Source organism: Mus caroli, unplaced genomic scaffold (genome assembly GCF_978045245.1).
Source record: "Mus caroli unplaced genomic scaffold, Mus_caroli_1 scaffold_15, whole genome shotgun sequence".
Classification (NCBI taxonomy): Eukaryota; Metazoa; Chordata; class Mammalia; order Rodentia; family Muridae; genus Mus; species Mus caroli.
In genome coordinates this window covers 77,358,523-77,379,822 of record NW_028227270.1, presented here as the reverse complement: position 1 = coordinate 77,379,822, position 21,300 = coordinate 77,358,523, and the positions used below count along the sequence as shown (strand labels likewise).

At 45.0% G+C, this 21,300-nt stretch overlaps 1 protein-coding gene across 2 annotated transcripts; it reads left to right on the top strand.

The window, feature by feature from the left end:
• Positions 1 to 1,676: 1,676 nt before the first annotated feature.
• Cd83 (CD83 molecule) lies at positions 1,677 to 20,191 on the top strand. Of its 2 annotated transcripts, none has more exons than XM_021180712.3 (5): positions 1,677 to 1,965; positions 2,060 to 2,181; positions 14,605 to 14,793; positions 16,657 to 16,763; positions 18,625 to 18,717. In XM_021180712.3, exons 1-4 carry the CDS (start codon positions 1,929 to 1,931, stop codon positions 16,741 to 16,743), a joined length of 435 nt encoding a protein of 144 aa, XP_021036371.1. In that variant the 5' UTR covers positions 1,677 to 1,928; the 3' UTR covers positions 16,744 to 16,763; positions 18,625 to 18,717. The 2 variants fall into 2 exon arrangements, with proteins under 2 accessions (XP_021036371.1, XP_021036370.1); XM_021180711.3 differs by having other exon boundaries at positions 1,683 to 1,965; positions 14,605 to 14,800; positions 18,625 to 20,191.
• Positions 20,192 to 21,300: the final 1,109 nt, after the last annotated feature.

Genomic DNA, 21,300 nt, shown 5'->3' with positions numbered 1-21,300 from the left:
GACTTTGCACAGCCCTCTTCTAATGCACCTGGCAGCCTGCGATCCTTCCCCACACGACTGTACACAGCTCCCCTACTTCCAAACAACCTGTGGGTAGCCTAGGACCCCACATCAAGCTTCAGAGCTTTGCAGTAAGTTTATCTCCCCTTAACGTTCATCAAACTTAGACTTTGTTCAGTCATGCGCTACTTCTGTCTAATATGAGAGTGGGATGGCTGTTCCTGCCTGAACTGGTTTGGGACACATGTCCAGTAAGACGAACTGTTCTTTTGAAGCAAACTTTTGGGGAGAATCACCTTTTCCCTACCTTATACCTGTGTATAAGTGGACATTCCTATAGCTTCCTTCAGAAATGGGACCCCTGATAGGTTGGCATGCTACAATGCACAGACCTACCCTCACATGCAGTGGGCAGCACCAATTGGATTTGCTAGGATATATGTGTGTGTGTATGTGTATATAATGTATATATGTATATATGATAAATATGTACATATGATGTATATGTGTATATGTATATATGTGTACATATATACACATATATGCATATGTGCATATGATGTATAATGATGACTATATGATGTATATATGTATATTTGCATATGCATATGTGTATATGTATGTATATACGTAGTATATATGAGAGATTGAGAGAGAACATGAACTTGGGAGGGAGATGGAGGGAGGGATCTGGGAGGAGTTGGAGTTGGGGAGGTAGGGGGTGGACTTGGTAAAAACAAAATGCCTTCCTTCATATCCGAAGGAAAAAATAATAAAGTAAAAAAGCCATCCAAGTGCCCAACAGTACCTACTGGGTTCTAATTTGTGGCCCAATGGAATATGGCACAACCACCAAGCAGTTGCTGAAACTATTTTTAGTATTGTGAAACTGCTCGTAAACTGTTAAACTAAGCTAACACAGGATGAAAAGATAATGGGAAGGGAGCAGCATTAGAATGCTGTATAAGGGTGCAGACATAGAATAGTCAGTACACCAAAATGTTAAGTGGGATTGCTTCTGGGAATTAGAGGTGATTTGATCTATTTAAAAGAAAAATCTAATTTGAGATGTCCATACACTTCTGGATGTGGGCGTCCACTGGAGAATGATTGACCTGTGGGGGGAGGGTGGTCTCCCTCCTCCATAGCCGCCAACCATCCATAGCTTCCCAGTTAGGGGTGGGAGCTTGTGAATCCCATCCCCCACTATGCTGAAAGGTTGCCTGCCTTGAGCATGTGAAAATCATCCCTGCTCCTGTGACTTCAGAGTCATGGCCAGAAGACACCGTTCTCCTTACAGACCTCTGGCACTTAAAATCTTTCTGTCCTGACTTCCCTCTGGTCCCTGAGCCTTGGGGAGCAGATGTAAAGCAGATGGACTCAAGATTCTTTTAGACATTGTTTTCCAAAAGACTTATAAGCATGTGTGTAATTAATGCTTTAGTATAAAAAGATCTCCCTTGCTCTAACAACGTAAACAAGGCCGAGTGATAACCCGAAAGAAGGCAGCAAGCCAAGGACTGCAGGCGTTTGCCACTTCTCAGGAAGTCTAGGGTGTCTGTCCCTATCACAAAATCTGGAGAGTAGCAGGTCGCCACAGCCCTGGTTTTCTGAGGAAGCTGCCCACTCTATCTGAATCTTCATGACCCGCTCGATGGGTTTGAGGGTCATCTAGCTGGTGTGGCGCGTGCCATCGCGGCTTCCGAAGCCTCAGGGCGCGGGGCCGTTCCGCGGAGCTGCTTGTCGCCGCTGGCCAGCCACAGTAGCAACGCGGACTTGGGGACGCGCGGCGGGGCGGGGACCAGGCTACCCGCCTCCTCCGACTGGGGAGTCCCCGGGGCCGGCGCGCGGGGAAGTCCCAAGCGCGGGTACAAGAGCACGGCGCGCGCCCAGGGGGCCGGCCCGGACAGTGTCGCAGCGCTCCAGCCATGTCGCAAGGCCTTCAGCTCCTGCTTCTAGGCTGCGGTACGGCCCCCAAGCCCGATCGCTCGGTGCTACCCGCGACCCCGCCTCGGTGGCCTTGCTTATGCCGCTCTGTTTCTCCCTCTCTCTCTTGTAGCCTGCAGCCTGGCACCCGGGATGGCGATGCGGGAGGTGACGGTGGCTTGCTCCGAGACCGCCGACTTGCCGTGCACAGCGCCCTGGGACCCGCAGCTCTCCTATGCAGTGTCCTGGGTCAAGGTAAGCTCCACTGGGGTTTGCGCGGTCCCTTGCAGGGACAGTGGAAACAGGCACGCGAGAGACTGGGTCTCTAGGGGCCCCAATTGGGCACTCCAACCATTCTGATACCCCATTTTCTCCCACCTCCCTTCATCCGCATCCATGGCCCACACTCCCTTATGTTAGTCCCCCTACAGATCATGATCAAAAGCGGCTTGGCGTGAATGATCCCACCAGAGGTTTTCAAGGGATTGGATCCATGTGACAGGGCACCTGTGGGTGCAGCCAGAGAGCTGCAGTGAAAGCAACATGGGCCTAGATTTGGGCATGGGACAGGGAGCATGTCCCTAGACTCCTGATTTCTTGTGCCTTGGGATCATGGCACCATCTCAAAGAGGGTCTCAGGTGGCTTAGGCTGGCCACAAGAGGTAGTTAGGAGCGATCATCTCTTTTCAGCTAAGGCACGCTATTGGCTCGTCTGCCACCTTGCTTCTGCATGGAAGCCTCTGAGGGGTCAGGTCTGGCCATGAATGAAGATTTCCTTAGAAATGTGCTGGAGCCCGAGGCCCAAACAGGAGAGAACGCATCTCTGCTCCAGTGGTGGGAAATTGAGTTGCAAGACATTTGAAAGGTTTCCTTTCAGTGAGAGCCCTCAGACTCCAACATTGTAATTCCTCTGGTATTTTAAAACCCAGCTGCTGTAATTTAATAGAGCCGGCCTTTGCACCTCGGCTTTCAGCGAGGTTTTGAGAGAGGCCACCTCCATCTGAAGGCAACATGAATTAAATCCCCCCGGGGGTGGCTCTGAGGAGGAAGCCTCTCTATGGTCTCAGTTTTCAAGAAACACGGGGCTGCCTTCTTCCCACAAAGAATGATGTTATGAGAAGTTTAAACATGTGAGGCAGAATGGGAAGTGTGTGTGTGTGTGTGTGTGTGTGTGTGTGTGTGTGTGTGTGTGTGGTGTGGTGTGTTTACCCACTTTAGCCACTTGTCTGGCCTGAGGGAAGGAGGGTGGCAGCTCAGTGGTGCAGGGCTTGCTCAGCACACACAAAGTCTGCAGGTTTGAAATACTAAGCATCAAAGCAAAACCCGAACAACTCAACCAACTGGATTGTTAATTCCCCAAAGATAATGACTTCCCGGTGCATTCTGCACTCTGCCCAGCACCTAGGGTCCACCCTGTTACTGAATCTAAGTTTGTGCCAGGAAGGAGGTGATACCATGGAGATCTCAGGCCACTGCTGTGTAGAACAGTGTGTGTGTGTGTGTGTGTGTGTGTGTGTGTTCCTTTCTCTCTTGTTTCTCCTTTCTTCTGTCTGAGCTCAGTAAACAGGAGTCCAAGAATTGTTTGAGTAGGCAAAACAATAGCCCTTTAAAAATAGCGTCAAAACAATATTTGAATGCTCACCATATGCCAGGCTGTGGGAATAAATATTGACATATATTATCTACCTCTGTCTTCTGGAACAGTGTGGGCTTAAGAGTCCAGAACTATGCTTGCTCCCTCTTTACAGGTGAAAGCACCGAGCCCGGGGGTGGGGATGGGGGTGGAGGTGGGGATGGTGGTGGTGGTGGGGTGGTAGTGAAATAAGTGGACTTTGAATCAAGCTGTCAGATTCCAAATCTTGGCTTGTTAGACTACCTCTATATCTAGATTTTCTATTTTAATTACTTTGAGTAAAGAAAAGTAAAATTTCCCCTGAGCCAGCCAGCCAGCCAGTGGACTTAGCCATCTCAAGGAGGGAGCAAAACAAAAAACCATGATCCCTCCCAGACTGTAATGAAAGAAAGAAAGAAAGAAAGAAAGAAAGAAAGAAAGAAAGAAAGAAAGACAGAAAAGAAAGAAAGAAAGCATCATTAATATCCCCAGGGGAGTAATTAAAAAGTACTCATGAAACAAGTAGATGAAATTTCAGACTGCGAAGTTCAAACAGTTGTCAAGTTAAGTCCTCTTACACGGGGTCATTTGGAATGGTTCAGTAAATCACAGCAATTAGCCTTTGACCTCCCCTTGGATGTCGGCAGATGATGTCACTCTGAAATGTATTTGCTTGTTTATTGGACAGAGTTCTTGCGAGGTCTGGCCTGAAGGTCTCCTAAAAATTCACTCATTCTCTCTTTCTCTCTTTCTCTCTTTCTCTCTTCCTCTCTCTCTCTTATTCTTTCTTTCCTTTTTTCTTTCTTTCTTTCTTTCTTTCTTTCTTTCTTTCTTTCTTTCTTTCTTTCTTTCTTTCTTTCTTTCAAGAGAGCAGGTGGTAGAGTTGCTTGCTCAATATGAGTGAAACTCTGATGAGAAACAGAAAAGGAGTCTGTCTCCTCTCCTCCCCTGCCCATTGGCGGCTAGAAGCTAGAGGAGCTACCTCTACCCATTCACAGAATACCTTGATATTCAGATGTATTATTTCTTCCGGAACTTTTGGATAAGTGCCATCATATTTATCATTTTATGGCCACTAATTTATACATTTGCATTGTTGTGGCTTATGCAACAAACAAACAAACAAACAAAAAAACTGGATAGAGAGTTCTAGAAATAAGGCCAGCGGATGAAGATTTTTGTTTATTTGTTTGTTTTGTTTTTGCATCATTTTCTTGTAAAATGTTCTGGGGAACTGTGAGGTAGGAGGTTTAAACCCAGCCTGGCTCTTCTTACCTCCCCCTCTTTCTCTTCTCTAACCTGGTGTTGTAAAATTTACTGCCTGTGTGAGGGCTCAGCGCAAGCAGAGCCCCTTGGAGTGAGGTTTAGCTGTCTACCACAGTGGCTCACATCTTGCCGGCCTTCTGCCTATCACAAAGATGGTTACACGTGGCTTAAAAATTCCATTTACCGTTTAGTCTTTGGGTTGCATAGAACATCCTGCCACAAGCCAGTTGGTGCTGAGGGCTCATGGTTAAGAAAGGACCCATGCGAGCCATATCTTAAAACATTCATTTGCCTTTTACCAAAAACTCCAAGCAGTTGGAGTTCAGTTAGTGTCTGTACAAACCCTGATGGGTCTGCGTAGGTCAGGAACAGTGTCCATTTTATTCTGCTTCTAAGCTGTGGTAATGGGGAGGCTAGAGGGATTCAGTAGAAACAAGCATAGAAGATCAAAGGCAAAGCCAAATGCAGCCAGCACCAGCCCACTTCCCTCTAGCACAGCTCTTCCTAACAGGAAATCTCGAAGTTGCCCTCTCTCCCCATCTTTCAAAGCAGAATGGATGATGGAGAAGAAATAGAAAAATCAATAAGTTGTATTCATCAGGACTATAACTCAGGTTAGATTTTAGAGCTATGAGAGATTGCAGCTCGTGTGGGAGGAGGTAGTTAGAGAACACAGGCAAATGTGCTTTGATCCAGCACTCTTTTGTTGTTCACAAAGTGTTTGTTTACATTGAGATTTCTAAGGACAGAACCTAGTGATGTGTGTGCTGAACATACTATGCCCTGCATGAGGGTCTGTGTCTGTCCTTTATGGAGTGTCACCGTGTCTGTGCTGAAGGTCTGAGGAGAGGACAAAGCTCCAGATGGACAGCTTTGGTCATGGTTGGGGTTCTTCTCTGCTGACAAAGAGGACTCATTTACTCCACAGATGTAGTGCCTTCCTGGATCACACTAGTAGCCCTGACAACCTATAGTGAGGCAAAGTGAAAGAGGATATTTGATGTGGCCTCTGGGTGATACTGCGGGGGTGGGAACAGGCATGTGTCACAAGACACGCTCTAGTTAGACGGTTGTCAGAGAAGAGAGAAAGGGGAAGGAAGGCAGTGATTTCAGAGAATGGGTCACATTTGCCTTTAGAAGGCAGAAAATCCCTGGCTAGATCTTGGGTGTGGTCTGGTCCAGGGCAGTGTTCTATTTCTGATTCTCGAACTGCAGGGAATGTTGGGAATGAGATGAATGGTTTACCTGAGGCTATCTGACAGCTCGAGTCTAGTCACCACACCAGTGCTACTTGGCCTTGACTGCTGTCTCCCTGGATGTTGGTCCCACCTACTGAATAGAGCTCTATTTCCAGTCTCCACCAGTGGGTGAGGGTGGGACTCTGAAAAGAGCAGCAAGCCTCCTGAGGAGTCAGCGTTGATGCCATCCCACACCCACCCACGAGCTAACAGGCACCACTTGTTGAGTTTTTTTGATTCTTGGTTTTGGGAGAAAAAGGAAACATTTCCATATTAAATTAAGAAGGACCAAAAATCTGAATACACACACACACACACACACACACACATACACACACATACACACACACACTCTTACTGTCCCATTGACACATGTCCTTCTTGCCTTAGAGAACTTACTTTTAGCTCAAACTATGAATGACATAAAGTTGGTTCTTGGATACCATTTATATTTATACTGTGTTACAAGTATGTGCCACATCCTAGACCTGGTGATAGCTATCCCAAAATCAGCACTGAGAAGACGGCTAAGACTAGGTAAGGTGCCTGCTGTGTAAGCATGAGGTCCTAACTTTTGAGCCCCAGCATCCATGTCAAAAAGCAGCATCAATGGCAAGGGGCTATAACACCAGTGCAGGTGGCCAGAGATAGGCCAATCCCTGAAGTTCATTGGTCAAACAACCTCATCAAATCTGTGAGCTCCAGGTTTTTATTTTTTTATTTTTTTGACAGACTCTGTCTTGACAGACAAGGTTGAGGGTGACATAGAAGACATCTGATGTCCACACGCAGGAACACATGAGTGTGTACGCATGTCCTTATCCACACTCAGAGACCAAGCAAACATTTCCAGGGTAGCACAGAAATGTACCATAAAGCACTTTTGGTACAAGCGAGGTAACTAGTGATCTAAAAGGAAAATGATCCAGCAGGTAAACCTAGAGATGATGCTAGGATACAGGACGGTCACAGAGTGTCAAATGTCAACAAGTCCAAGGTGTGCAATCTCAGCAGCAGCAAGCCATTGAGGGAGCTTCAGCACAGAGAATGATGTCATACACATATAAGGAAGGGCACATTTCTCACGCTGATGGAAAGGATGCAACACTCTTGGGAAGACAAATCTTTGGGAGCCTGTATTCTTTTACTGCATTGAGATTCCCTTCCTGTTAGCTTATGGAAGGCTAGGGCACATTATCACTTACTTGGGTTTTCTCCATCACCATTTCTGACTGTGTGGTCAAGGAAGGATGGGGCTACCCCAGACAGGAAGAGTAGCTCACTGAGGTTCTGGCCATCGCTGAACGTAGCCTTGTTTATGTCTTTTGGAGGTAGGAATAGGGTGGCTGAGAGTTGAAGAGAAACACAAACAAAAAAATGTCACATGCTTGCTACGCATACAAGGGGAAATCTGAATCACATGAGGACTGGGTTCCCTTAGTTTATTCTTGGTTCTGTCACCGCATGGAAAAGAGAAGTTTGCGGAAGGTCTCAGTGACGTAGGCATTTTATGCAAAACAGGACCGATATCAAATTCATTTACCCAAAAAAGGGTTTCTCTGTCTAAAGCCACTTCCGTAATCTCTTTTTGGTTACTTCTGCAATGATTCTAAAAGTGCCTGTGAGTGTGTGTGTACACAAGATTGTCTGTGTGCATGGGTCTGGAGACTAGAGACTTACCTTGGATGTCTTTTTCAATTACTCTTCACCCTATATTTTTAGACACAACACATTCATATACACACATGTACATGTACTCTCGTAAATGTACACATCCACACATGCACCCTCATGAACACACACATGTACTCTCATAAACACACACACACACACATGAGATTGCTCCCTAGAGCAATGGACTGAGACTTCCTGGGTAATTTTACCAGAAAGGAGCCAAGAAGGATGAGCTGGCTGAACCATCTGTAGATGGAATGGTCAACAGTCAGCTAGAGCAGCAGCAGCGGCTTCTCCCTTCAGCCCTCCCAACTCCACAGTGCCCCATGTGTGCTTCTCATTTGACTTTTATGACACATTCCTTCTAGACAGGGAGAAGCACGGAGATGATGAACATGACTAAAAATCACCTGGTTATCTAATGCAGAGGCCCAGATTCGGCTTCAGGCTTTCTGATTTGGAAGCCTAGGTGCTTGTCATGTTCCCATTATTTCTTAAATGCATTCATTTATTCAGAATGCACATTCTGAATCCTTCCTGTGTGCAATGAACTATTTAGTATGCTGAATGAACCCTTGGCTATGCATTAAAAAATAACAGTAATAATAATGTCTTTAGGGCTTTCCATCTGAATGGTATCATACTTAGGGTTGTATGCAGTATCAGATATATCTTAACTCCACTTCTAGAAGATGTGGTCGTTCCTGGGTCCCCTGGGTACAAACTAACCCTGAGCTGCTCCGCCAGTTGGCTGAGAGCAGAAGGAACGGTGGTAGGACGGGGCTGGGAATGGCTCCCACTCAGCCCCACTCCAAAGCCAGCGCTCTTAACTAGGCTGCCTCTGCCATACTCGCAACTCTTGGTAAGAGCCATAAATCTGACTCCGTCTTTTGGACCTAGCACATTTCAAAGTAGAAAATCATTTTTCTAATAAAACTAAACTCAGGGGAAAAAAACCCCGACGTTAATGCTCATACATTTTATACTCATTATGGCATCAGCCTCGGAGCCAAACTCTTTTGCACATTATAAAGAGCTGTTTTTATGATGAATGGGAATTCTATTAGCACTTTAATTGAGTTCGAAACCAAAGTACATGGATGTTAGTGCACAAGAAATGCAATTAACAGAGAGCCATTCCAGTAGGCTTTGGTTATGTCATCCTACCACAGTGACATCTTTAGACACTTGAAGTCTCTTCACATATGGTTTATCAAATCAGAAGGTGGAATGCTTAAATTCTGTGTGTGTGTGTGTGTGTGTGTGTGTTTTCTTCTCAAAAAGAAACTTTTCTTTTCACCGAGAGTCAATCACATATTTAGCAGAGGCAATATCTGAGGTGCTCAGACTTCAAGTTTGTGTTCAAAACTTGTTTGTTCTAGGAATGGAAATGCTGTCTTAGCAGGTGAATTGGGTCATTTCTAGGAAGTTCACATGTGTGTGTGTGAGCGCATGTATGTGCCCCCTCATCTGCGCCTGTGCTTATGGATGCTAGTGGCTGAGGTCAGGACACCTTTCTCAGTCACGCCCCACCTTGTTTTATTGTGGCAAGGTTTCTTTATTGACTCAGGAGTTCATCCTTTTAGCTAGACCTGGTGACCAGTCAGTCCCTGGACATCACTAACCTCTTCATTCTCTGTACTGGGGTTACAGGCATCTTTTTACTTGGAGAATGGGGATCTGAGCTCACACCCTCAGGCTTCCACCAGCACTTTGTGCTCTGACCACAGGTTCTCTCTCAGTTGGCTAAGCTGGCCTTGACCTGACAATCCTCTTATCTCAGCTTTCTGATTAGCTGAGATAGCAGGCTGTCCTACTGGTTCTGGTTAGTTGGCATAGATTTGAATAAATATATTTGAACAAATTACGTAAATTTGTTTTAAAAAAAACATTTACCCACAATAGTTCTTAGTTGAAATATGGGCTCCATGCCCACATTATTTATTTAGCTTGTACTTATTCAAATTTGTCCATCATTAAGAAATTTATTTAATTCACATGCCCTTAAAATTAGTACTTGTTTGTTTGATGTCGTGTTCCGAGAATTAAAGAGAAAGCTCATTTTTAATTTAGGTCTTGTGGTTTCCTTCATGTCAAGTCTCTGTCTCAGAAAAAGGGTATGATATTTAAGTAATTTATTCAAATTGGAGGCCTTGAGACAAATCAAAGTCCTTAGGCTTTCTGAAAATGGGAGGTCTCATTTTTTTTCCTAATTCAAAAATAAATAAATAAATAAATAAATAAATAAATAAATAGTTCAGTTGTCAACATAAAAGTTAATCCACAGAGTGTAGATATTTTTAAAAAGCATTGGAACGAGAGTTTTGAGAAATCAATTTGCCCAAATTATGTTGTGCTTTCCCGTTCTGCGCGGCAATATTAGCATCACGGAACGCGCATTAAACAGTTCCCGTCAATTATGCTCGGCTGTGAGTGAATCGGAGGGTTCCTTTGTTATAAATTACTATTTCCTAAAATGCTTTCGCAGAGAAGCAATGAAACACTTTTGTACTTGGAATGTTTAAAAGGCTGCTCTTGCCAGTGGTTGGTTTCAAGCCAGCTCCAAATGTTCATATGAACTCAAAGCACAGAGGGGGCTGGTCCAGCTGCTGTCCTACCTCTCTGTGCTCTATGGGACATCTTCAGTCCCTGGCGCTGCTTCGGCCACAGCTAGTTCATCTGACATGGCAAGGTGAGCTGGCCACAGGTCTTTTGAGAATATTTGAAATTTTGCATAAGGGGTTTCCTGGTATTCATTAATGCTTCACTCTAGTTTTGAGCATGTAACGGAGGTGTAAATATGGTTGCTGCTTTTACACTAGTGGGGAGAGCCTGTATGTCTCAGCTGGAGTCTTATGATTACCCTTTCCCCCTTTTTGGAAAGTTATGTCTTAAGACGACAAAGTCAAGAACAACTGATATTATATATGCCTTGAACATGAAACCAGGAGCAGGCTGTGGAATATTTCCAGGCGCGCTGTACGGCTTTGTTCATTGTGTTCTAGGGTCGCCCCTCTTAGCTACAACTTCACCTATTCCCAACTCAATGACCTATGGCCAATCACAGTACAAAAATCCCCAAAATGAAACATTTCCAAAGTAAACAGTTTCCAAGTTTTACATTGTCTGCTGTTCTGAGAAAAGTGATAGGAACCTCACAGCTTGTCTTGTCTGGGGTATAAGTTACCCTTCATTCAGCCTACTACACAAGATAAGCTACCTTCTCATAAGTCACTAAGCCATCTTTGTGGTTGTCAGGTACACTTAGGATCAGGTATCTTGGGTTCAAGTTTCCCATATTTTACTTAATAATGGGCCTGTCACACAAGAGTAGTGACGCTAGCAGTTTGAATATACCAAAGAGAAACTATACTGTGCTTCCTTACAGAGAGAGAGAGAGAGAGAGAGAGAGAGAGAGAGAGAGAGAGAGAGAGAGGAGGAAGAGAGAGAGACAGAGACAGAGAGAGAGAGAGGAGGAAGAGAGAGAGAGAGAAGGAAGAGAGAGAGAGAGAGAGAGAGAGAGAGAGAGAGAGAGAGAGAGAGAGAGAGAGAGAGACCCAAGCTTCTTATGTTGAGATTGCTAAGGACCATGGTAAGAATGAATCTTTTATCCCAATGCTTTGAAGAAGAGAAAAGAAACACTCACCAGTTTTGTTGCCGTACCTCAAACTGTAAAAGCCATGGTCAGAGTATGTCTCAAATGTTTCAGTGACATAGAAAAGGTATTAATTTTGGGTATGGGAAATGTGAGCAGAAAACCTATGCCTGGTTTAGAAACTAAACCATCCCAAACAAAAAACCCAAGCTATACACCGCCTGTACACCGGCCCCTGGGAGTACTGTAGATTTTGATCTTGACTTTCTCATTGACTTTTCTGATCCCAGCGAGAACCCTCGTGATAGATGGAGAAGCTCCCCAGGGGGAAAGCGGAGGCAGGTCATCTCCTAATGCCACTGCAGTCATATTTGCCATTGAAGAATGATTTAGAAAAAAAAAGAGATGGGTGGAATATTGGTCATGGCTATGGAGAGACTGAGAAGGATTAACCAGCTCAAACTGGTCTTGTGTGGCAGCTCTGCTGGACAGTCAGGGGTGGGGGAAGTTATAAGCCATAAAGAGCCAGCTCTATCTGTTCTAGAATCAGTTGGATGCTCTTGGTTTCTTTGAAGATTCTTTAGCTACCTTCATCATTCCTCTATATGTGTACACATACATGTGTGCACATACATGTGTGCATGTACATTATGCATGTGTGTACATGTGTGCACATGCATACATACATGGGTGCATTGTGTACATGAGTGGGGAAGCCAGAAGTCATTGTTGGATGTCACTCCATTATCCTTCCACCCCTTATTTTTTTGAGACTGTGTCTTTCATTGAGCCTGGAGCTCCCTAGTTTAACTGGCTGGCATTCAAGCCTCTGAGATCCTCCTGTCTCTACCAGTCCAACACAGACTTTTTTGTCAGTGCTAAGGATTGAACTCAGGTCCTCACACTTGTATAGCAGGGACTTTGCAGTTGGAACGAAGTTCCCAAGCCCAATGTTGCTATGTTTTGTAACTCCAAAAGCCCCAATCTTTTAGCTTCCTCCCGGAGACTCCTGCTTATTTAGTGAGGAACCTTTAAAAGTGGGGAAGACTGTCAAGAAATGGGATTCTCTGTTCAGAGACAGCCTGATGCTGGGAGTGAGCATAAATCTGCCAGCAGATGTCTCTGCAGCCCACTGTACAGCAACGTCAGCACACTGAAAGTTCAGATTAAAACTGGATGACCTTGTTGTGAGGCTTTCTACATTAAACAGAACTGAGCCAGAGGGCATGAACTTGTGCTTGCACAAACACACAGGCCTGTGCATTTTTCCCCCAGTATCACTCCCAAACCCTTGGCTATTTAGTTCCCTGCCAGAGTCCCCCGCTCTGAATATTGGAGAATTGCAGTATGCTCCCCATTAACAGTTCACTACAACACAGAGAAGTTCAGTGCTCTGTCCTTTTCCCTACAGTGACGCTTGGGTTCTGTTATGATAGTAAGGCTAGGTAAGGGATGCCACTTGTCCCAGGGCTTCCTACTGGTTGCCAGCCAAGCAGCGAAGGGCAGTTCCAGGCTGTTTAGGGATGCTGACTGCCTGCCTGCCTGCCAGCACCGGGAGCAATGTTCTGCCTTACTGTTAATGAAAATCTATTTTGGAAGCTTTGAAATTAAAGTGTGTCCAACCTGTTGCCCGAAGGGCAGGCACAAGTGGCTTTGAATAGCTATAAATGTGGCCCAACACAAAGTTGTAAATTTATCTAAAATACTGTGAGACATTTTTGGTGGATTTGTTGTTGTTGGTGGTGGTGGTGATTTTATTTTTTGTTTGTTTGGCTGTTTGTTTGTTAATTGTACATTTCTTGAATGTGAATTGTGTAAATGACAGAAGTAAGCTACAGGGTCAAAGGCTCCATGTGCCTAAAGCCATTTAGGTGGAGAACCCAACTCCTGAGTGCAGATCAGAAACACTTCTAAGCCTTGCAGGCAGTCCAATCCATAAGAACCCGCAGTAAAAAAAAAGCCAGATGTGGTGGCACATGGTTGTCACCTCAATGAGGCAGTCAGGTCTGGGGCTAGCTGGCCCCAGTCTAATGTACATAGAAAGATTCAGGCCAGATATATATATATATATATATATATATATATATATATATATATATATATATAGAGAGAGAGAGAGAGAGAGAGAGAGAGAGAAGAGGAGGGGAGGGGAGGGGAGGGGAGGGGAGGGGAGGGGAGGGGAGAGGAGAGGAGAGGAGAGGAGAGGAGAGGAGAGGAGAGGAGAGGAGAGGAGAGGAGAGGAGAGGAGAGAGACCCCGTCACTAAAATACAAAGTGGGTCTCATGTGAGAAATGCATCTGAGGTTGTCCCCACGCTTTTCCACACATGCATGCATACATGTGTGCCTGCATACACATGAACATGTATGCATGGGAAAACACGGACACACTAACGTATGGATGGGAAAGAGAGTGGATGTTGAATATGCTGTATGGCACATCTTTGAGAAGGAGATGCTGAAAAAACCCAGAATTCAATCTCCAAGAGATCTTGGGGAGAGAGCCAGTTAGATTGCTTGGGTAGCTTGGGGATCATGGTCCTTCCATAAGGTGCTTTGTCTTGACTCATAAAACCTCCTCATGCCACTGTCCCCAGCATCTTTCTGTCATACCACTGTCCCCAGCATCTTCCTGTCATGCCACTGTCCCCAGCATCTTCCTGCCTCTCTTAGAAGCGACATAAAGCATTGTCAGCTTCTAATCATCTGTGACCTTGAATGTCAAAGGTGCTCGATAACAGGGGGCCCGTTACTCATCTGTACCTTTGGTTTAGTTGAGTTTGAGTTGGCTGGCAGTGGCTTTGGTTTTGTTGTTGTTATTGTTTTGGGTTTTTAAAAATAGATTTAGAAAGTAAATTCTGGCATCCAAAATTAAGAACCAGCTAGTGGGTGACTTAGCATCTGAAAACAAAACAAAACAAAACCAAAAATAACGCTTAAAAGAGCAAAATCCAACCCAGAGTGCTTCACATGGTGCCTGTCCTCTTCCCCCTACTACCCCCTTTACAGGTCTCCCAGCCAGTGTTTCTCTCACCCCTGCAGGGTGAAAGCTGTGTTGGTTCCTGGCGCTACAATCACAGCATTGCAGTCTTATCTTGTTTCAAAGCAAACACAGTGTCAAGAGTTTTTACAGATTCTCTTCTTCTCCCCTGGAATTCTCATTTACGGGGACAGGGGGTGGGGGAGCACCCTGTCTCGCTTTAAAAACATACATGTTTTGATGGGGTTGTGAAAACAAGTTGTAAAGCCCTCACGCCAGTCTGTCAGTAAGTGACTCTTTGCTGCCTCGTCACAGGTCTCCGAGAGTGGCACTGAGAGTGTGGAGCTCCCAGAGAGCAAGCAAAACAGCTCCTTCGAAACCCCCAGGAGAAGGGCCTACTCCCTGACGATCCAAAACACTACGGTCTGCAGCTCGGGCACCTACAGGTGTGCCCTGCAGGAGCTCGAAGGGCAGCGCAACTTGAGCGGCACCGTGGTTCTGAAGGTGACAGGTGAACTCACCTCACTTGCTTCCTTCTCACAGACCAGGGTGCACTTTCTGCAGGCCCCAAAGTCTCTCCTCTTCCAGAATCAGAACCCACAGCTTAGGACAACATCTGTGGCCGGAAATGAATTCCTTTGAAGAATATCATAACTTTTTTTTTTAATGTGGCTTAATCTATGCACTGACTTTTGCCCAACATTTGCAAGGGACTGAGGCCAGAAATGACAAATGTACTGACTATAAGACCCTGGTTTGCACAACAGTTACACTCTCCTCATGTCACATAGCTGAAAGCTATTAGAACTAAGACAAGACTCTTCAGCTTACAAAAATGACTGCTTTTTAAAGGGCCAGCCAGTGTTTGCACTTTTCCCACTGCTATTGCTATACACACACACACACACACACACACACACACACCTTACACCCTTTCCAATCTCCACCCCCCCACCCCCAATCCTGGTTTTCTTGTCTCAGTGACACATTATACACTTGCGGTGCAATGTATGGATTACCTGAATACCCACCTTCCCCAGGGAGCAAGCATTTCTCCGTTTTGTGCTTTCTTCAGTGCACAGTAGATCCTTAACCCAAGTGGATAAGAGATGACAATAGCTTTCCAAGACAGACAGTTATGAGGGACCACACAGAAATGAACAAAGCACAGTTGATTGCCTTCCATTTTCTCTTCCAACACAGTATTGCCTCCAAGTTAAGGGTCAGGCTGCAATGCATTGTTTAGATCTGGCTCAAATGCTAACTGATACTCACTAGTGTGTAGCTGGTTATGTAACCGTTTTAATATAAGCATCATCTCTCAAATGGGGGCAGTGACAACTGTATTCTATGTTTGTGGTTAAACTCAACGAGCTATCACATTAGGATATTAAGTACAGTGACTGAGATAGACAAACTGCTCGGTCAGTGTTAGTGATCTCTAAGATACTGTCTCTTAACCTTTACCGTTGAGTTATAGATCCTGGTGAGAATCTATTCCTAGTGCGTTGCAGTTTTGAATCTAATCTCAAATCCATAAGACTCAAGGGAACAATCTCTTGGACTCCTCTGCCTGCTGCCTGGCCCTGCCCAGGCTGTGAGCCAAGCCCATTGGTGATCTCACAGCAGCACGAGCCAAACATCAGCTAGTGTCTAAATGGGACAAGGCCCTTCCTCCCACGCTGCTCCTGGCTGAGGCTTCCCTTCTGCCCCTCTCTAGTGCCACAGCCAGAGTTTCAGAAATCCCAATGGAGCTGGTCTGCCCAGCCCACTCTGCTGGCCTTCTCTAAGAACTGCAGTTAACTGGCTGGCAATGTTAAGAATGCTCGCCTAGTGTGTGGGAAACTCTGGGTTCAGTTTGAGGTACCAATAAAATCCAGAGATGACAGCCTATGCCTATAATCTAAGATGGTACTTAGAAGGTAGAGATAGGAGGATCGAGAAGTTCAGAGCCATCTCTGTTCACATGGTGATTTCACAGCCAATTTGGGCTACATGATACCAGGTCTCAAGGTGACAAATAGAGCAAACCTCCAGTTGGATTTCTTGGACAAGACTAGGCAGATCCCCAGCCTCATTTTCTAGCCAGAGTAGCTTAATTTGAGGTCATTCACCTGAAAGTTCAACTTGTCACAAGAACTTTAGGTAGTCAACGACGCTGCAAGCTCAGCAAACATCCCACCCACCCAGTGGTAGACGCCCAGAGCAAAGTGACAGCAAGCTCTCAATGTCACTACCACCATGACTGGTCTTTGCTGGTTGGCAGATTTGGGGGTAGGGATGGCCATGTTAGGACCAGAGGAAGCAGGAATGGAGTAGGGTAGACATGTCTTTGAATGTATTCACGGATTCCTTTTCTTTTTTAAGGATGCCCCAAGGAAGCTACAGAGTCAACTTTCAGGAAGTACAGGGCAGAAGCTGTGTTGCTCTTCTCTCTGGTTGTTTTCTACCTGACACTCATCATTTTCACCTGCGTAAGTGTCTGGTCAAAGCACCTATTGCTATGATGTGGTCCCCAGGGTGGGTCCTGCTGATTCCTGTAGGTTGTGTGGGCTGTGTGAATGAGTGAATGGTGTAGAGAGAGGCTGAGAGGTACTCTGAAGGCTGACTGGGCTTTTGAGGCCTGCATACTGGGAAGCACATGGGGATTCTTCCAGCTTGGTTCTGGTTTAGAAAACCTTGTGAATCATGGTCTAGAGCCTGTGAGGTTAGGCAGGTTGGATTGTGTAGGAAAGTCTGAGGAGTCCTATGAAGATCTGAAGGATGTGTGGTCACAGTGTCACTATCCACCACCTTGGGGCTGAGGCTTTGCTGCAGTGTCAGCCCCTTTGATCACGCTGGCCTGGGCCCGTTTTCTCTTACTGGCTCTACTTATATTTTTGAAGTTCCCATCCTCTTTAAGATTTGACCCTAAAAAGTCAGAGCACTGGGCCACCCAGAAAGTCCCCTGGAGTGAAGGGTAGCTGACAGTACTTGGGTATTCTTGACATATTCTTTAGCTGTTGGTCACAAGCTCCAGTTGGAAGTTCTTGATTCTATTATTGCTTGGCTGTTCACCTGGAGTGACCATGGCCCTCAGGGAGCAGGGCCATCTGAGACTGACCAACTGGAAAGCAATCATCACCATATGTCTCAGGGCCACCAGAAGGGCTGGCTACACAGGGACCAGGATAGACTCATCCTGAAGCCATCCAGGGCTGGCCTTTGTCACCTACTATATTCCTTTATTCAGTTGTCTCTCTTACTGTGTCTTAAACCATGTGTCTGGTTTCTATTTTAAAATCAATCAACAAGTATCCCATCATATCCTGTAACTATATAAAATTATTATATGTGAATACAAATTTAACTCACCAGTTTATTTTTAAAAAACAATCAGAACAAAATGAAATACTGGTGTTTCATAATCAGGCAAGGGTGTAAGAGAGTATTTTTGCAATAATCATGATTTGGAAATGAATTGTTGAATAGGAGACTAAGATTTTTTTGATGTTATCAATTTCTCAAAGAATGATCACATCAATTAATTTGAGAAAGATTCTTAAGGTGAATCTATTTTTGGTGGTGCCATTCATTAAATATAAAGCCTTTCATAAGTGTGCTTTAAATAAAGTAGAGGCTGTGTTTAAAATAGTTCTAAAATAAAAAGAAAATATATAAAATAAAACCAAAGACTCCCAAGAGTAGTTGCTGTGTATGAAGTATTCTGCCAACCACTGCATGGGATAGAAATACTTGCTATGTGCCTGACCTCCTAGACCTTGCTATTTGGTTGGCAGGGTTATTTGTTCATAAGAAGGTAACTAGGAGATGAAGGGGCTGGAGAGATGGCTCAGAGGTTGAGAGCACTGACTGCTCTTCCAGAGATTCTGAGTTCAATTCCCAGCAACCACATGGTGAATCACAACCACCTATATACGATCTGGTGCCCTCTTCTGGCTTGCAAGCATATATACAGCCAGAACACTGTGTACATAATAAGTAAACACATCTTTAAAAAGAAGAAGAAGTAACTAGAATGGTCAGACAAATACATTTAAGAAGACTGCGTCAGTTTCTTGTTGGCAGATGTCTCCTTCCATAGGCACTGACTTTCCACACTGTTCCGTGACAGTAGGAGATAGAGATCTCTGAAGTCTGGAATCAGTGAGTGTCCTGATGAGATTTGGAAACATCAGGGAGGTGGCACATATAGCTTATAAAGAATGAGGGGTGGTGAGTATAGCAAGAACTTCCACAGTGAAGTGTCCAGCCAGCTCTCAGGGGAGGGATGACAACTGCCAAGTTTTCCCAATGACTAGTTTCTCAACATCTTTTCTTTTCCTTTTTTTACAGAAATTTGCACGACTACAAAGCATTTTCCCAGATATTTCTAAACCTGGTACAGAACAAGCTTTTCTTCCAGTCACCTCCCCAAGCAAACATTTGGGGCCAGTGACCCTTCCCAAGACAGAAACTGTATGAGTAGGGTCTCTACTGGTTTTTACAAAGGCAAGGGCACATCAGATCAGTGTGCCTGAATGCCACCTGGACAAGAGAAGAATGAGCTCCGCCCTCAGATGGCAACCTTTCTTTGAAGTCCTTCACCTGACAGTGGGTTCCACACTACTCCCTGACACAGGGTCTTGAGCACCATCATAGGATCGCAAAGCATGGAATATCACTGCTTCTCAGTGACTGTCAGCTTAATGTTTCATGCGGCTATCTGGTCAACCTCATGAATGCTTTTCAGTCATCTACAAGCTACGGTGAGCTGCAGGTGGAGCAGGGTCATGGGAAATTTGAACACTCTGAGCTGGCCCTGTGACAGACTCCTGAGGACAGCTGTCCTCTCCTACATCTGGGATACATCTCTTTGAATTTGTCCTGTTTTGTTGCACCAGTCCAGATGTCTCACATCTGGCGGAAATTGACAGGCCAAGCTGTGAGCCAGTGGGAAATATTTAGCAAATAATTTCCCAGTGCGAAGGTCCTGCTATTAGTAAGGAGTATTATGTGTACATAGAAATGAGAGGTCAGTGAACTATTCCCCAGCAGGGCCTTTTCATCTGGAAAAGACATCCACAAAGCGGCAATACAGAGGGATGCCACATTTATTTTTTTAATCTTCATGTACTTGTCAAAGAAGAATTTTTCATGTTTTTCAAAGGAGTGTGTTTCTTTTCTTTTTTAAAATATGAAGGTCTAGTTACATAGCATTGCTAGCTGACAAGCAGTCTGAGAGAATATGGAGAATGTTCCTCAAATAGGGACAGCAAGCTAGAAGCACTGTACAGTGCCCTGCTGGGAAGGGCAGACCGTGGACTGAGCAACCAGAAGTCTGGCCACAAGACTGCCTGTATGATTCTGGACGAGTCACTTGTGGTTTTTACTCTCTGGCTAGTAAACCAGATAGCTTAGTCTGGGTTGACTACAATGGACATGAAGTTACTTGGGGAAAGCTGAAAGTAGTGAATACAGTGGCAACTCTACTGGGCTGTTACCTTGTTGATATCCCAGTGTTCTGGAGCTGAGCGGATGCCTGTCATACCTCAGCTTTCCCATCAATCCAAACACAGGAGGCTACAAAAAGGACATGAGCATGGTCTTCTGTGTGAACTCCTCCTGAGAAATGTGGAGACTGGCTTAGTGTTTTGCTCTTGAAGGACTAATCACAAGTTCTTGAAGATATGGACCTAGGGGAGCTATTGCTCCGGGACAGGAGGAAGTTCTCAGATGTTGCACTGATGTAACATTGTTGCATTTCTTTAATGAGCTGGGCTCCTTCCTCATTTGCTTCCCAAAGAGATTTTGTCCCACTAATGCTGTGCCCATCACCCACACTATGAAAGTGAAATGGATGCCGAGCAGACACAGCGTGCTTACCGCTCGGCCGCCACTTTCATGCTATTAAAAGTATGCATGTGAAGAGATGTGTTCTTCTTTTCTATCTTTAAAATGATTCCGACTTTAGAGTGAGTGTTTGGGGCTGAGTGGAGAGTAAGAATGCAGAAATCGTAGTGGTAAATGACTGGCTGCTTCTCTGAGTCTGTGGCTGGGACAGGATGGGGGGTGAGGGTGGGGGTGGGGAAGAGACACATGGCTATCAGACTTCTGTGACATGGCACTCCTTCTTTCTGGAGCTGCATCCCTACTAGGTAGTAATGGCCAGCTTGTCCACCTAGGTAATCACGGGGAAGGGGGACGGGACCGAAAGAGAGGTTCTGCTTCCAAATGATGTATGAAGTTGGGGCCCCTGACCTTGAGATTCATGGGGTTTTATTGGAGGTTTTCAAATAGACCCCTAACCTCTAAGCTGTTATGAAAGATCTATACAAGAGTCTGTGGTAGCTATAAAAGACTCATGGGTGAGGTGCTCTTTGTGAAGATGAATACACTCGTGTCTGTAAAAGCTGCAGAACTACTTTGAATGGATTTGACCCATTGTCAAATGCTCTACAAATGAACGCACCAGGGCAGCTTAGTCTTATTTTGAGGAATGCAGATGCCCAAAGTTGTGCCATGTCAGTCAGGAGATTTGGAGTAAGAACAGTTATTGGTTTAATAGATACATTCAGAAGATTGAGAGAGTCCACAGAAGGGCTAAGTGTCTGGCAATGTTCAGAGGACAGGAGACCAAGAAAGAAGGTAAAGGGAACAGAAGCGATGCCAGGGTTCAAACAACTTTGGCAAGCTTGTTTCCTTAAAAGGAATAAATTGACTCTGTAGGTGTTGCATGTTGCCTTAGAGAATGCACAGTGAAACTAACTCTCCATCAGCATGAGAGCTGTACTGTGAGAGAGACCAGAGAGAGGGGTTGCTCTTGTCATTGTAGATAGACTTTACTAGATACATTATTGAAACTTAATAGCAGGTTGACTCCATGTTTCAAGTTTACTATTTAGTGTTTGCAAATGTGTCTGTGTCTGTGTCTGTGTCTGTGTCTGTGTCTGTGTCTGTGTCTGTGTCTGTGTCTGTGTCTGTGTCTGTGTCTGTGTCTGTGTCTGTGTCTGTGTCTGTGCCTGTGCCTGT